Source organism: Megascapheus bottae, chromosome 6 (genome assembly GCF_031878675.1).
Source record: "Megascapheus bottae isolate mThoBot1 chromosome 6, mThoBot2.hap1, whole genome shotgun sequence".
Classification (NCBI taxonomy): Eukaryota; Metazoa; Chordata; class Mammalia; order Rodentia; family Geomyidae; genus Megascapheus; species Megascapheus bottae.
In genome coordinates, this window is record NC_143514.1 from 38778164 (window position 1) to 38795247 (window position 17084).

The 17084-nt window shown below is 42.9% G+C and overlaps 1 protein-coding gene across 1 annotated transcript in view; it reads left to right on the top strand.

The window, feature by feature from the left end:
• Window positions 1–17084, top strand: part of Wls (Wnt ligand secretion mediator) — a 99687-nt gene that overhangs the window by 71096 nt on the left and 11507 nt on the right. Inside the window, exons 4-10 of the mRNA XM_090334631.1 lie at window positions 1117–1278; window positions 2258–2394; window positions 4579–4747; window positions 7021–7118; window positions 7385–7448; window positions 9107–9250; window positions 10645–10728. Of these exons, the coding sequence (XP_090190757.1) occupies window positions 1117–1278; window positions 2258–2394; window positions 4579–4747; window positions 7021–7118; window positions 7385–7448; window positions 9107–9250; window positions 10645–10728 (858 nt within the window). The remainder of the gene's footprint in view (window positions 1–1116; window positions 1279–2257; window positions 2395–4578; window positions 4748–7020; window positions 7119–7384; window positions 7449–9106; window positions 9251–10644; window positions 10729–17084) is intronic.

Consider the following 17084-nt stretch of genomic DNA (forward strand, 5'->3'; position numbering starts at 1 on the left):
GGGAAACCATTGAGCCTATGTTCCGTTGAGTCTGGCTTACTTCACATAATATGATTTTTTTCTAAGTCTTTCCATTTCCTTACAAATGGAGCAATGCCATTCTTTCTGACCGCAGCATAGGATTCCATTGTGTACAAATACCACATCCTGTTGATCCACTCATCAACTGAGGGACATCTGGGTTGGTTCCATATCTTTGCTATGGTAAATCATGCTGCAATGAACATTGTTGCGTGCTAGGCAAGCTCTCTACCACTAGGCCAAACTCCCAGCCCTGTGCTCCTATTCTTTGATATCTTCCATGATGCACTGCACAGTCTGTCTTTAGTATTGGTCAGTTTAGCCCACTTTCATTGAAACTTTAGAACCATTCTGCCATCTTGCCTCTTGGGCTATTAGGAAGTTTGGCAGTCACCTGTAGGATAGTTAATTTCATTATTAACTTTCTTTCCCTTCTGCCTTTCCCATATCTCAAGGGCTCTTTGAGTTGCTGCCTTTCCTGTCTGAACAATAAAAAAGATGATATTTTCAGCTTCTTGTACCTCAGCATGAAAATAATTATCCACGGGGCTGCAGGCACTGCTCATTTGGTAGAGTGCTAGCCAAGAGCACAAAAGCATCAGGTACTGAGCTGGATTCCCCAGTCTCAGACAAAAAGAAAAGAAAAAAGGAAAGAGGAAATGGATCTGTGGTCCGGAGTAGTAGAAGGTTAGCATTGGGCAAAAGAGCTCAGGAACAGCACCCAGACCCTGAGTTCAAACCTCATGACTAACACAAAGAGAAGAGAAAAATTACCCATTATCTTACAGTGTGATGGAGTTCATACTTCCAGAACATTAAAGAAACTGGCCACTTGAGTCACCAGTGACACTGTGAGTATTAAGCTCTCTGAGGCCTGGTAGACCAGAGCCCTTGCTCTGGCATTCTAGGGCGCTGAAAAAAGTGTTCAGGGTTCGAATAGACTGCTTAGGGTAGTTGAGTGGACACCGATCAGCCAGTGTTCCGTGATAACAGCTGCCCATCCAATGGGTGCCTTTAGAACGTTGGTGATAGGCCAACCTGAGAGAATTCAAGCAGTCTTTTGTGACCTGCTCAGGCCCTCTGCTTTTCTTTTAGACCCCAGAGCACGAAGGCCGTTACTATGAATGTGACGTCCTTCCATTCATGGAAATTGGGTCGGTATCTCATAAGTATTATCTTCTAAACATCCGACTACCTGTGAATGAGAAGAAGAAAATCAACGTTGGGATTGGAGAGATAAAGGATATTCGGTTGGTGGTAAGTGAATTAAGTTTACCCACTACGTGGAAGCTTTGGAACACTGGTTCCTGGACATGTATGTTGGAAAGGAACTCCATCTTGTTACCATCTGGATGTTCCATTTGCCTTAGTTGTCTCCTCTGAGACATGGGAATAGCAGCAGGCCCATGCGTTAGCTGAAATAATTGGTGTGAGAGGTTATTATAAGGGAAAAACCATACAATTATTGTGCTTATATATTAAGTTCACTGTAACAATAACACGATCCTAATATGATTGTGATTGTTTCATAAACAACACTCATATAAAAGTGAAAAAAAATTCACACCAAACTTTTCAAAGCACCAATAGTAAGGGAACAATGGTCTTTTAGGTCCTTTCCATTTTACTTGCTTAATGAGGGAAAAGTAGAACTTGGAGTTAGGAGGACATTGTAAAATATCTAAAAATAGTCATACAAGAAATACACATTTATTATAGAAAATTAGAAAGTGTAGGTAAAGGCACAGAAAAGCATAGCAATTGTCTGTAATAGCCTACCATCTGCAGAAAGAACCACTATTGAAGTTTTTAATGTATTTCCTTCAAGGGTGCTTCAGTGTATATGCATAAACACATTTGTGTGTGTACACACACACCACTCCACATATATGCATATATATATATATATTTCAACTTACTATATACATGGTATGTCTCCTTTATTTCAAAACCTATAGAAAAACTTTTGATCATATTCTTAATCATTCCCTGACTAGAATATGGACCCATATTTTTGCATTCTAAAATATATTCTATGAGATGACTCTTGCAGAGGGGTCAGAGGGTGTATATATAAAGGCAGTACATTCTGTGAACAAAAACATCTCTTTATCTTGAAAGTTCAGCAGACAAGCTTCCCGCTCCTTTGTTCCCAAAATGCATTTGCAGGTTAAATAATATCAAAAATAATACAAAGACGTATAGACCTTTGAAATTGTGATTGGTCTCTCTTTAGGGAATCCACCAAAATGGAGGCTTCACCAAAGTGTGGTTTGCCATGAAGACTTTCCTCACACCCAGCATCTTCATCATCATGGTGTGGTACTGGAGAAGGATTACCATGATGTCCCGACCCCCTGTGCTTTTGGAAAAGTAAGAGCTGCTGCTGAGCACTCAAGAAACATTGGCTTCTCAGGATGTCCCACTTGGGCCTGTTGTTGCTGAAGTTCAGTTCAAGCAGCCAGTGTGTAGATTGGGCTGGGGATTTCACGAGGAGTCACTCTAGGCAACCTTTTCCCCAGATTCCACCTCCAAATGAATCTGAAGTTGTCAGGGTTCTTCCTTCCTCACTCTTCTGTCTTCTGTTCATCCCACGTTTAGAATCCAGTGCCTCTCTCTGTTCTAGAAATGAACTGTGCTGCTCTTAGCTGATCCCAGCTTTTTTACCTGTCAAAGAAGCTTCTGCAATTACATCATTTTCTTACACCGTGGCTTTTTTTTCTGCTGGAGTATTTCGACTCATGAATGAACCTGCCCTACCAATGCTAATTGTTAGATAAAACTCTCTGTCCTCTCACTTTCCAAATCATGGTATCATTTTTCTGTTCTTCTTCATAGCAAAAGCCTACACATTTTTAGTCCATGTATAGGCACTACCTCTCTCTCTGGAGCCCACTTCAGCTGGATTCATCCCTCCTATCATTAAATCACCCTTTCACAATGACCTCACTCTCTTAACCTATCAACATGACATTGACAGAACTGATCACCCCCTTTTCTGCCCACATCCTGCTTCACCCCTCATTTAGCTCTTCTCCTTAGCCCACCATCACCCTCCTTCCATTAAAAAAAATCACCTGCTCTCTAACAATTCAATTTATGTGAGTCTACATGTTCTAACTCTAGAACCAAATATTCTAATGGCTTATTTAACCATTTTTGCCTGTAACTGAAAACAACATGGACTAAAAGCACCACTTGATTAATCGCTGCTCCAAACATAGGAGGAAATCAAGGTCTCTCCATTTTAGTAAATGCTAACTCCATTCTTTCAGTTGCTCAGGTTGGAAAAGCAGCCACCCTCTTCTCAGTCTCTCCACCCCATCTCCCTCCATCCCTCCTACCCAACCCAATGGGAAGGAAAATATCACCACAGCAACCACCTTCTGGATTGGAAGTAGCCTCTCAATTGCTTCCTAGCCATCCCTGTTTATCTTCAGTCTATCAGCAGCTCAGTGCTCCCCCGCGCCTTTTTTTTGTAGATCATGGGATTTGAACTTGGCCTGGGCATTGTCCCTGAGCTCTTCAGTTCAAGTCTACAGCCTTTCCCGTGAGCCAAGCCCTACTTCCTGTTTCACAATTATCAGCTCTCTATTTCTCTGAGAAGCACCACAGGCACAACCCCCAGGTATCAGCTTGTGCTGGCCTCTGCTCCCATCTAGGCTCTGCCCTTTGTGGAACACGTTACCACTTCCCTCACCTGACTCTACTAGCTGCCACTCCTAATTTCTGAAACTCAGTGGTATTGAGCACTGTACTGATACAGTCTTTTGTATCTTCCATGTTCCTTACCATCCTGGGTTTCCACTGCCCCTTATCTGGCTCACCCACTAAATGCATCTTTAGGAGTAAAACAAACTAATCCTCTTCATTTAGGTATCATGCCTGAAAAGTGATTTTAGTTTAATGGACATATGTATCTTGTGGGGTACTAAGGTGTGTGAACAACTCAATGACATAACATTGACATTTTAATAGAGAAGTGGTAGTTCATAGTGTGGACCATGGAAAAGCAAAATGATAGCTATTAGGATCACAAAAGTGTTTGAAACCATTTATTATTGAAACAAATATGCTTATATAATTCCTAGTACTGACAAGTGTTTCTAATGATTAGGTGAATGATACCCAAGGAGGTAAGAGAAGACAAATATATGCAATCCCATCTGGTTAAGAAACCAGTGGTGCAGGAGGGGAGCTAGCCAAAACATAGTAGGCAAAAATGGCAGAGATGAAAGAACTAGAGGACTGAGGTCTTAAAAAAAAAGCCCTGCATATCTCAAAAAGAGAATTTGAAATTAATCTTGAAGAGACTGGGATGCCCATTAAAGTTTGGTGTCAGTAGCATTGGTATCAGAATAACACATAGGTATTCCAGGGCCTTAGGTTCCATTAGAAAAGCTGATGTCACCCTCCTTCTTTCAGCAGTGATGTCACCTCCGGAAACTCCCCATGAAATGGCCCTATCCCAATAAGTAAACTCTCAGTCTTCCCTGGGAGCTTCAGGTTATGGGAACTCGGCCTCACCTTGACTTCCTGGGCCTTTTTCCATCTTAGAGTCATCTTTGCCCTTGGGATCTCGATGACCTTTATCAATATCCCTGTGGAATGGTTTTCCATTGGGTTTGACTGGACCTGGATGCTGCTGTTTGGGGACATCCGCCAGGGTATCTTCTACGCAATGCTCCTCTCCTTCTGGATCATCTTCTGTGGCGAGCACATGATGGTAAAGGTTCCCCGGGGGAAATGACAGAACTGCTCTGTGTGGCCACACTCACCTAGCTCCACCTCCCCTAACCCCCCCCCCCACTGTTGTGGGGAAGGCCAGGTGAAACTAGTGGTTCCAGATGGGAGTGCAGGGTTCAGACTCTGCCTCACACTCCTCCTTCCTCTAGTAATTAGCAAAATGAACATAGCAAGTGCAAGTGGTACAATGTTAGGTTCTTCATCTGGATCGTGTGAGGTCCTGGGTACTGAACTCAGGATTTCATGTTTACTAGAGGCTCTGCTATTTGGGTCTTACTTTCAGCCCTTTTTTTGCTTTACTTATTTTTTCAGATAGGTTCTTGAGTTTTTGCCCTGTGCTGGCCTTAGTCTGTGATCTTCTTACTTAGGCTTCCCACAGAACTGGCATTGCATGTGTATTCTACCACACCTGGCTTGTTTTTGAGATAAGGTTTCTCTAACTCTTGCCCAGTCTGGCCTTGACTTCAGGTCTTGTATCTGTCTCCTCAGTAGCTGAGATGATACGTATGAGCTACCACACCTGATTCTATATAGGATTTTTGTGATAATTGAACCTTTTTTGTTGTCGGTCATGGGACTTGAACTCTGGGCTCTTCAGCTCAAGGCTACAGCGCCACCCCTTGAGCCACAGCCCCCGCTTCTGGTTTTCTGGTGGGTAATAGGAGATAAGTCTCACAGACTTTCGTGCCCAGTCTGGATCTGACTCATGATCCTCACATCTCAACCTGTGAGTAGCTAGGAGGCGTGAACCACCATACCAGGCTTTTTTTTTTTTTTTTCCTGGTCCTGGGGCTTGAATTTTAGGCCTGGGCATTGTCCCTGAGCTCCTTTTGCTCAAAGCTAGCACTCTACCACTTGAGCCACAGTTCCATTTTTGACTTTTTCTCTGATTAATTGGAGATAAGAGTCTAACAGACTTTTTTGTCCAGGCTGGCTTTGAACCCCAATTCTGAGATCTCCTGAGTATCTGGGTTTACAGTCATGAGCCACTGGTACCCAGTTTACATACACAGCTCTAGTGACAATTATTATTTCTTGCTCTTTAGCTTCAGCTGTGTGTGTCCTAGTATGCTCACCACCAGTGAATGTGAGCCTGGCTCTTTCTAGCTGGCAGTTTATCCAAATGACCTAGTGACACCCGTTACCCTAGAACACTGACTGCTTTCCTTAAACATCAAGATAAATTGAGGGACTGTGAGTAAAATTAACCATGGGGCCACCCTTAGACTGGCTAAGATATAGCTATTCCAGTTGAAATGTATCGAGTTCCCAGTAGAATGGGCTGTTTCACCTTCCACTTGTGTCCCAGACTAGGGACAGTAGTCCTGTGCCTTTCCCAGTTTCTTCATCCATGCTATTTTTTTCTGAGTGAACTTCATTACTTTCATGCATGGCATGGAGGCAGATGCTAGTAATCCCTGTACTGGGTGGCTAAGGCACATCCGCAGTTTAAGGCCAGCCTGGCTGCATAGGGAAACCCTATTTAAAAAAAGGAGTTAACGGGGGGGGGGGGGGGGGAGAGGAGGAAGAGAAAAATAAAAGGAGGACAAAAGGAAAAAGAAATCATTTCTGGCTTTAATGAAGTCAGGGAGAAAATGTCTATTTTTCTACCTAAAAGTGATCTCTTGCTCTGGACATAATTAAATACTTTAATGTCATTATTCTCTATGGGCCATGTCACCTTTACAAACACAAGTTCTTAGAGTCACATAGCAATTTAATTGTGATGCGTTATTTTGTGTACCACAAGGCCCACCCTCCCCCCGCCCCACGTCCTGCTTGGGGTTGGAGGCCCACAGTACCCTGTTCTTTTTTATTCCTGTCAGAGACACCAGGGGATGGGCCTTGTGATTGATCATCTGTTTGTAAGGCCAGCTTCCCGCAGCAGAAATGAGTGGCTGAGACGGAGATTGCTTTTCCTTCTCCAGTGCTGTGGGATTTTTGTTTGTTTGTTTTGTTTTTTGCCAGTCCCGGGGCTTGAACTCAGGGTCTGGGCACTGTCCTTGGGCTTTCTACCACTTGAGCCAGAAGGCCACTTCCAGCTTTTTCTGTATATGTGATACTGAGGAATCAGACCCAGGGCTTTGTGCGCACTAGGTGAGTGTTCTTACCACTAGGCCACCCTCCTGGTCCCTGGAGTGTAGCTCTTAGTGTTGAAGTATCACAGGTCCTTGTCCAAAGGATCAGATTCTCTAGAGAATGGCTTTGCTTTTCTCCTGGCTGTATGTCCTTTCCCAATTTGCTTTTCCTCAGGATCAGCATGAGAGGAATCACATTGCAGGGTACTGGAAGCAAGTTGGACCAATTGCTATCGGCTCTTTCTGCCTCTTCATATTTGACATGTGTGAGAGGTGAGCAGATGCCTGTGGGACTCAGAGCTGAAATGTACATTGCCCTGTCTGTTCCTCTATCATTTGGGGAAGAATTTTGGGAAGGATAACTCTGATTGGAGTTTTAGGGATGAAGTCAAAAGTCATGCTCACCTCATCACCTAAAGAGGGAGGTCACAAATTGAGCCTTTTATAGTTACAAAGCACTTGGGCTGATCACATCCCACCAACTGCTTTTCTTTGTGTGTTGTCTTTCCCTCTCACTTTTTTTCTTTTTGTTTTCATAGAGGAGTACAACTCACAAACCCCTTCTACAGTATCTGGACTACAGATGTGGGAACAGAGCTGGCTGTATCCTTCTTTGGTGGGTGCAGGGTTTTAGTTCCTCCCAAAGCTGCTTCATCTCCATGATCATTCCAGTGCTGAGCTGCTCAGCCAGGGCTTTGATCTTTCTGCCAATGATAAAAGCACAATTAAGGCAAATAATGAGAAGAATTACTTCTTGCTTTCAAGCCCTGGTGAAAGGAGGCCAAAGGGGGAGGTTAAAGGCTGTCCCTAAGGCAGAGGGATCAGAATTGCTAGTCTTAACCAGCTGCCTGTCTAAATGTTCTCTTCACAGTGTTTACTGCAGAGGAGTGTGACAAGCTTTTCCCTGGGGATGGGGGAGGGGGACTGGGGTTCTCAGTGGGTCCCTGTGGGAGAGCCAGTTTCTGAAGTTGCCTGTGTGAGACTTCATTCCCTGAGACTGAGTGGAGATAAGGCTAAGGTGATTAGTTCCACAGGAGCGCTGAGGCTTCTGATTGGTCACATGAACTACGTCCATGTCATCTGTAAAAAATAGACGTGACAGTCTTAACTTATCTCTTTTAAGGATACTGGATTTAAATATTTTAGCATTTCCGAAATAATACGTTTAGTGCTCTGAGAGGAAAATGCTTTTCCTCTAGCATGTGGATGAAGTCTGGCGTTGTGCTCTTTCTGGATGGCTCATTTCTTTCCATGCTCAGCCCTGACATTTATATTTGTTTGTTAGTGGTATAAAGAAGAGAAAGGAGCTCCACCCTCCCTTTCCCAGTATCAGTGGCACAAGAAGCACAGTTACACTGTCATGCCTTTCCACTCTGTCCTTTCACCAATAGGACAGAGGTCTAGGGAAACACAAAACAATTTTTTTTTTCAAGTCCTGCAGCAAGAAACCACATTCCCTTCATTTCCAGGGTGCCATCAGTCACAGGAACAGAAGAGAAACTGCATTAAATGTATAGCTTAGAGAAATACTCCTACCAAGTTCACGCTCGTTAAACTGTTACACAGAGAATTTCCTGCTCTAGCAGAAAGGAGCTGGAGATCACCACCCACCTCCCACACCAGCCCACACTAGTCTCAGAATGAGCTCTAAAAGCAGGTCTCAAAGCCTTCCCAGTGAGTCTCAAGTTATATGGCCATGTCCTGTGCCCCACCATTCTGCTCCCCACCAGCACGCCTGCCTGCTGCTACTCCTACCCTCAATCCCCTCCCCATCATTCCAGGAATTCCCAGTCTTAGTATTAGAAAGGCCCCTGGGCGGACCAGTGGTTTCCAAACATATTTACAGACCATTTTCTGGCCCTCAGAGCTCTGATTCCATCTATCTAATATGGGAATTGAGCATCTTTATTTGACTCAAATGCAGCTTTCCTTTCTCTAATCAATACGTCATAACTATATGAGTAATAAAAAGGTTGATTCTGACCCATTAGGTCTCAGGTAGACCTGGCCCCCGCCTTTCTAACAAGCATAGTACAATTTTTTTTCATTTGACTTAGGAAGCAATTTCACCTCCATGCACCTGTTGAGTCAGAACTTCCCCACCACTGCTCACTGACCCTTAGATTGCCAGGTTTTAGTATTTGTCTTCAAGTTTCCTAAATACCTGAGGACCAAAAGTGTCACCAGTGGAGCTAGTGAAGCATTGTGCCCGCTCGTCTGTGTCCTTGGCGAATCCACCATTTCCTTTACTGGATGCTCAGATGGCTTTCATCATTGTAGCTGGGATCTGCCTCTGCCTCTACTTTTTGTTTCTGTGCTTCATGGTATTTCAGGTGTTCCGGAACATCAGCGGGAAACAGTCCAGTCTGCCAGCTATGAGCAAAGTCCGGAGGCTACACTATGAGGTGAGCAGCTGCCCCACCCCGTTCTAGAGCCCGTCATCTCCAGCTTGATGCATAAACACTGCCCTAGGAGGTTGACAGGCTTTACTTTCAAATACACATGGCAAGCCTCACCTGTAGATCACTGGATGGAGGTAGAAACTAAGTCCTACTCCAAGAAGCACCTAGTCAGCTATCCAAGTTTCCCTTTAGTTTCCTGTGGTATAGATGGATTTCTGCCTTAGTGAGATGGAAAGTTGTTTGGCAGGTTCTTCAAGAACAACTTTGGGTGGTGTATGCCAGATAAGATTAGGATCTGGCTTGGGAGTGAGGCCTTCAGCAGATTTCCCTTGCCCAAAATCAACCCTAAGATGGGCTCATCAGTTTTCCAGACTCTAATAAATGGTCCACATTCCACTAAAATATCCAGCAGGTTCTCAGTTGCAGTTTGGTCATCTGTTTCAGAGATTCAATTTTATTTTTAATTAATTAATTTTTTTTTTGCCAGTCCTAGGGCTTGAACTCTGGGTCTGGGCAGTGTCCCTGAGCAACTTTTGCCAAAGGCTAGTATGCTACCACATGAGCCACATCACACTTCCAGCTTTCCTTTATGATTATTTGGAGATAAGACTCTCATGGACTTCCCAGTGCCAGGCTGACTTTGAACCACAATCCTTAGATCTCAGCTTCCTGAGTAGATAGGATTACTGGCATGAGCCACCAGCACCTGGCTAGATTAGGCTTTTGTTTTAGAGAAACACTTTACACCTCAACTCCTTAATCCAGGCAATGCCTTCTTCATATTTCAAGGATAGCTTGGACTCATGATTGAGCCTGGCTCCTCTGTGAAGAAAGGCACACTGCAGAACCCCAGTGAATTTATATGCAATGAATCTACACACCTGATTAAAAGGCATTACACTCTGACGCACACATTCCCTTAAATCTTGCCCTCAGAAAGTCATAGGTCCTTTCTGAGTTTGCCTGTCTCCAGAGCTGGAGTGACACATGAGAAAATGCAAGCATATCCACTTGTCTTGATTAATATGCATATTTCTTTTTGTTCACTGGAGCAGACTTCTATTACAACTGAAGAAAACTTGGATTTGGTAATTTTGAACTCTGGCAGAGAAGCAGAACCAGCTTAGCAGGGAAATTAGCAGCTTCATGATGTGTTGTGAATATAATCTCCCAGGCTCTGGCATCAATATTTCACGAGAGATAAGGACATAGGCAGTATTTGGTGCAAGAATTTTCTCAGCCATATTCACCTTTGAATGTGCAGAATATTTAGTATGTGAAATTATTTTACTGTCATTATTGGGTGTTACAGATTTCTCTAAAATAATAGATTTACATATACATGGACAACAGGATTGGAGGGCTAATAAATGATTCTTCTTGTCTTTTCTTAATAGGGGCTAATTTTCAGGTTCAAGTTTCTCATGCTTATCACCTTGGCCTGTGCTGCCATGACTGTTATCTTCTTTATCGTCAGTCAGGTAAGTAAATCCTGTGATGTCCAAGGAGAATATCCCTGGAGAAGTCTCTTTACAATGTACAGAAAATTTCTAGAATGAAGCTAGGAAAAAAAAGCATAGAGGCACTCATTCTGAATAGCTGGTTGATTTTAGACTACTCTACTCAGGGCCTTCTTAGCCCTCTTTTCACATGGACTTGACTTGTAGCCTTGTAGAAGGTGCAAGTCGCAGAATAAATGAAAACCCTGTAGACAAATTGAGCAGCACATGTTTCATTTACTTAAGAGAATAAATGTTTAAATCCCATAGTAAAGCGTTAACAAGCAAGCATTAATTTGATTGGATCTTTATCTAGTGTTAACATAGATCATCTGGTAGTCCATCATACATTTCTTGTAGCAATTATTTGGTAACTTAAGTAGGAAATGGAATTCAATGGAATATTACCTTTCCATTGGTTATTTCTCAAACTCAACACCTGAGACTGAAAATCTCAATTTTGATCTTGATAATTTAACTTATTGGTTACTTGCTATGGTGAGTTGAAAAATGTTTAAATCTAAGTTATTATGCACCAATCAATCTTTCATTTGGGTTTCACAAAAGTCTTGTAAGTAAGGTCTGGGCTGTTATCCTTAGTTAAAATATGAAATAATCTAATGGCTTTAGAGACACTTCTCTTTCCTATTGTTTTCTGGCTGCGTGGGGATGTGCATGGATGACTTCACAGTTCTATAGTCTAACCTTTCCTATTAAGCAATATGGTTCCCCCAGGGAAGATTGCTGTAAGGACCACAGGAAATGATGTTACAAAGGGATTAGCAAAGGCCCTGGCACATCCTTAGCAGGAATAGCTGGGTTCCTGTGAGCAGTAAGAAGGCAAGATGCCTAGCCCAAATACATAGAAATTGGAGCTCAGAACTTGGTCCTTCTTCCTCTTTTGTCATTACCCTGTTATCCACACATCTTGGAAACATGGAGAGTTTTGTTAGAGCAAATAAAACATGGAGAGTTTTGTTAGAGCAAATACAGCCTTGGGATAAGACTGGCACCATGCAGCTAGAAAGTTGCCCTCTGGTGTACAGGCTCTGAATGGGCTCCTTTGGCAGCTTGGTGAAGGCTTCAGAACTCTCCTCAAAGAAGGTTTCTAAATGAGTGAAGCAAAATAGTTTGAATTCCAAAAGGGTATCACATAGGTGTCAGTGATGCATGTGTGCGCATGCATAGTTAATTAGTTAGCTAGCACATTTATGTTATAGAATGTTCTAGAACTGAAAACATCGTGGTTTCTTTTGTTGGGGGTGGTGGGTTTTTGTTTTTTATTTTGTCAAATGAAATAGATAGTGGTGAGGGTTTTTTGTTTGTTTGTTTGTTTTTGTCCCCCCCCCCATTCCAGTTCAAGATTCCGTTGAATTCCATCTTAGGCCACCAGGAATTCAAAGCCAGAGAGTGCCAGTGTTGCTGCCACCTCTGCTGAAGGCTGAAGTGCAGGTGAAAAATAAATCAAACAGGTCCCTGCACTTCTTTTTAAGTTGTGTCCACCACATCTGCTTTGACCTGTGCCAGTGCCCTATGTTTGTATCAGACCATTCATTTAGTAAACCTTGCAAACGTTCCTCTCCACTTCAAATACAAGTAAAACTAGCAGGATTCTGAGGGAGTTTTTTTTTTTTATGTTTTTAAATATTAGCCAGCTAAGGTTTAAACATTCACATTCAAATAAGAGTCTATGACATGCTTTCACTGTTTTCCTGTTTCTCACTTCTGCAGGGTTCATTTACTTGAAGCCAAGTTCCTGTACCCTAATGTGGCTGCACGTTGCTAGAACTTAACCTGTACATGTTTAATTAGTGCACTTTTGAAAGCAATGGAAGCCATCTTCCAAGAAACATAGTTTGTGGCTTTTCTTTGGAGAAAAGTATTAATACTCCATAGTCCCAGTATCTGGCTCCAGCCTGTGGGTGACTTTTTATTTCTGCTACCATAGTGGGCCGCTGGGGTGGATTTCAACTCTTAGGGGTAGCAATGAGGCCTTTTGAATTCCATTAGCTCCTCACATTCCTCCTGCTGATTTTTTTTAAAGGTTTATTTATAGACTTCTAAGACGTTTTCCAGCATAGCTCTCGGTGTCCCAGGTACTGTATTAATATAGTCATCAGAGGATTTATTTTCTAATGTCATTTTGGAATGTCAAAGCAATGAGCTCACCTGAAAGGGAACCCATTGGGTAACTTTTTGAAATGGATCCCAGCTCGAGGTAAAAGGAATGTTTTAAAACCCCCCATTATACTCTCAGCTTGCTGAGAGAGCTTGCATTTAAGCCCCATGAAATATAATGTAAGAGGATCTCTCCAGGATACTGAGCCTGTAAGGACAGTAATGAAAGGCCCACGGGAAGCTGGCACTGCGGTGACCTTGAGGCTTTGTAGCTAGGGGCTGAGGTGCAGTCTTTTAATGCCTGCTATTTTAATGGCCTCGGTCATAGCAACCAAGAGATGGTACATTGCAGTCTGGTGTTTCAGCCCCATTCCTCTGGAGAGGAAAGAGACATTCCATTTAGAGGCGGTGGCCAGCAGGGAACAGAACTGGGGTGGCTGGGGAAGAAGGTCACTAACCTTCACTGAGGGGACGTCCAGGTACCTGACATTCAGGTCAAGCTACATGCAGCAGACTCCCAGAGAGCCTGTCCCCAGCTCTGTGTGTGTGTGTGTGTGTGTGTGTGTGTGTGTGTGTGTGTGTGTGTGTACTTACAGAGCAAATATTTCCAGTAAGAGAGCCTATGTCTGTCTCAGGTTAGAAATAGCTTGTTGGTAAGTGGAATGCTGGTTGTCAAGACTACTGGATGTAAAGGGATTTGACCTTCACTTGGCTCCAGGGGTATAATTGGGTGGTTTCACACAAAAGTAAATTGTTGCAATGTTAAATCAAGAAAAGTAGTAGAGTTTTAGAATTAAGACTTAGGTAGAAGGTGAGATGGTTTTTTCCCCCTCCTCTTTTTGGTTGGGGCTACCTGATTTGTTTCTCTGAAAGGGGAGCTTTTCACTGTTCTGCCTGATAAGATTTTGTATCTCCAAGGCCTGCACCATGGAGCACGCTAATTGTGGTTCATGTTGGTGGGAATGCGCCCTGAACTCAGAGGATGTCTCAGGCATGAGTGATTGAGAGAAGAGAGGCAGTAAAACAAAATCCAGTCTCCAGAGAGTGGGGCTACAAAGTCTATGCGGTTCATTTATGCAGTTCAACTCTTTGCCCTCTGCAGGAAGTAACGTATTTATAGATGTCAAATTTAGTGCATTGATAATCGTATAGCTGTGTTCTGAACAATGTGCATATACCAGAGCAAACATGAGAAAAGTGGCTGATCTGCCATTTCCCTAGTCAGGTTCAGCATCTGCATGAAACTCATTGCATGAGTTTCTCCTTCCTATGGTTCTTCTGTACAATTTTTATCATCCTTATTCGTAACATCACTATCATTTTTATTGTCCCAGTACTGGGGCTTGAGCTCAGCACCTGAGTGCTACCCCTTAGCTTTTTCACTCAAGGCTGCCACTTTCCCATGTAAGCCACAGCTCCACTTCTGACTTTCTGCTGGTTATCTGTAGGTAAGAATCTTACAGATTTTCCTGCCCAGGCAGACTCATATGGTACCTTCAGAGTCTGACCCTGGTTTTAAGAGATTTACCTTTGTGTTATTTAATAGTTAAAATACCTTCTTCTGGAGTCAAATTTATGGCTGTGACTTTCCTAGCTAAGTAATCTTGCAAGGTATTATATTTCTCTCTACATGGAGTTGTTAAAAGGCTAAATAATGTCTCTTATGTAAAATGCTTAGCAAAGTGCCCAGAAGATTACAAGCACTGAATAAGTGTTAACTGTGGGTATCCTTGGTGTAATACCTGGGTCAACCACTCATTTTAAGTAATAATGATGAGCTGGGTGCCACTGGCTCATGCCTGTAATTCTAGCAACTCAGGAGATCTGAGGATCTGAGATCTGAGGATCACAGTTCAAAGCCAGCCCAAGCATGGAAGTCCATGAGACTCCTTCCAATTAACCACCAGAAAACCAGAAGTGCACAGTGTGGCTCAAAGTGGTAGAGTGCTAGCCTTGAGCTGAAAAGCTCAGGGACAGTGTCCAGTGTCCAGGCCCAGAGTTCAAGCCCTCCCCCCCAACACAAAAGTAATAATGAAGGAATCCAATAGAGAACAATATTTACAATTGTCCCATTGACATCTCTTCTAAGCACAATTATTATGATTTGCTAGGGATTGTAATGTTTCTACCAGATGCTCCCCTTTTTCCTTCCTTCCCCCTTTCCTTCTTCCCTTCTTTCTTTACTTGCCTCTTTTTTTCTTTAATTTTTCTTTTTCTGTCCTTATCCAATAATGTACACGTGTGTGCATGCATACACACACACACACACACACACACACACACAGCACACACTTTCGGATCCCCTACTTCCAATGACACAAAATCTGTATCTCTTAGGGACACATCCACAGGCTTTTCCTGAAGTCCTGCATAATAATAACTCCTACAAACTTGTTGCCTTCTAGTGTAGAATGGTATTGTCCTCTCACAGCCTTCTCCCACAAACAGGTCTTGCCCCAAGGTCACCTTCTTTCCAAGCGCAACAATATCATCACCCACTAATTATGTGCCAAGGATGCGACCCCCTCCTCCCGAAACTGCCCACAAAGCTAACAGAATCGAACCTTCAGAACCAAAATAGTAGCTCAGAATCGAACTGTCTTATCACTCAGAGTCCCTGTTTCCCTTCTCTAGACCAACTCCTGAGAACTGGTGGCGTGAGCTCTCTCCACCCACCCACTGCATGCAGGACATCATCTGTTGAAGCTCCTCCTCACATAGATTGCTCCAGGGTCCTTCCTCCATCCTCACAAGGTTTCTGCCTCCAGTAGATATTTCTTAACAGTGTTTATCTCTATTTTCTATTTCCATATATTTTACACATGCATCTTTGCCACATCCCTGCATTTTGTTTTGCAAATGTCTGTTGTGCAACCTTGAGCAATATGTTAATAAATTATTAACATCACTGTGTTAATAATCAATTTGATAGACTGAGATTAGGAGGCTCACCATTCAGAGCCACCCTAGGAAGAGATGTTTTTGAGATCCCCTCCACAAGTGTGTGGGGGTGACATTATCCTGCTTTGGGGCAGGAAGTGAAAAGTAGGAGGATCATGGTCCAGGGAGGTGTCCCAGCAGAAACTGATATCCTATCCCAAAATGAGACATGAAGTGAACAGCTAGTGGCGTAGCCCCTGCCTAGTATGTATGAGGTCCTGATTTCAAAGTCTAAATGCCACACAAAAAACATGTTTTCCCAACTCATATTACAAGAGTAGTTTCTTCTAGGCCTTTTTCTAGCTGAAGGGCCTGCTGCCCTAAAGTAAAAGAGCTACCACATTTCATCTTTTAGCTCCTGGAGCCTCGCCTCCCTTACCACAGCAGAAGAGTTCCTGTGTTAGCACAGTGAACTCCTAAAGCTTTCTTGTCCCCTCCCACCATGTACATTCAAGTCATTATAAAATGTTCCAAGCACTGTAATTTTTATAAAGTTAATATATTCTGTATTTAAAAGTACAGAGGAGGGCCGGGAGTTTGGCCTAGTGGTAGAGTGCTTGCCTAGCATGAATGAAGACCCGAGTTCGATTCCTCGGTACCACATACATAGCAAAAAGCCGGAAGTGGTGCTGAGGCCCAAGTGGTAGAGCTCTAGCCTTGAGAAAGTCCAAGGACAGTGCTCAAGCCCTGAGCCCAAGCCCAGGACTGGCAAAAAAAAAAAAAGTACAGAAGAGTGGTATTTGGAGATGTTTCTAAGAAGTTGTATTTCAAATGGCTTAAAATTATGAATGATTGCAAAATTCTTCTTTCTTAGACGTTGCACACAACATGTTATTTTCTCAAGTAAATAAAGTGGTGTTGGTTGGTAAGTCACAAAAAATATGCCATTATGTGCCACGAAGGACAAACCAAAACTAATAAATCCATGCCTGTATTACCTGGCTCACAGACGCTGCAGGTCTTTCCAAAGGAAACTCTTTAACTTTGCACTTGACTAAGTTCAGTGTCCCAGTGGGCCCCGGGGTAGACAGAGAAGCTGACACTTATCCTAAGTAGCAAGTGAGCAGATGAGATAACCTGATTGTTTAAATCTGACATTGAGATCTAACTTCCTATCTCAAAATTTATAAGTAGCTCCTGGAGAGGGTTTGTATAACTCAGTCTCATTAAGCTGTCACAGAAGCATTTGCCCCATACTTTCTATTATCCCCAAGTAAAATTTCCTGTGACAAGCAGAAGTAGTTAAAATCATATCAAGGGTCTCTGAGCAGGTACAATTG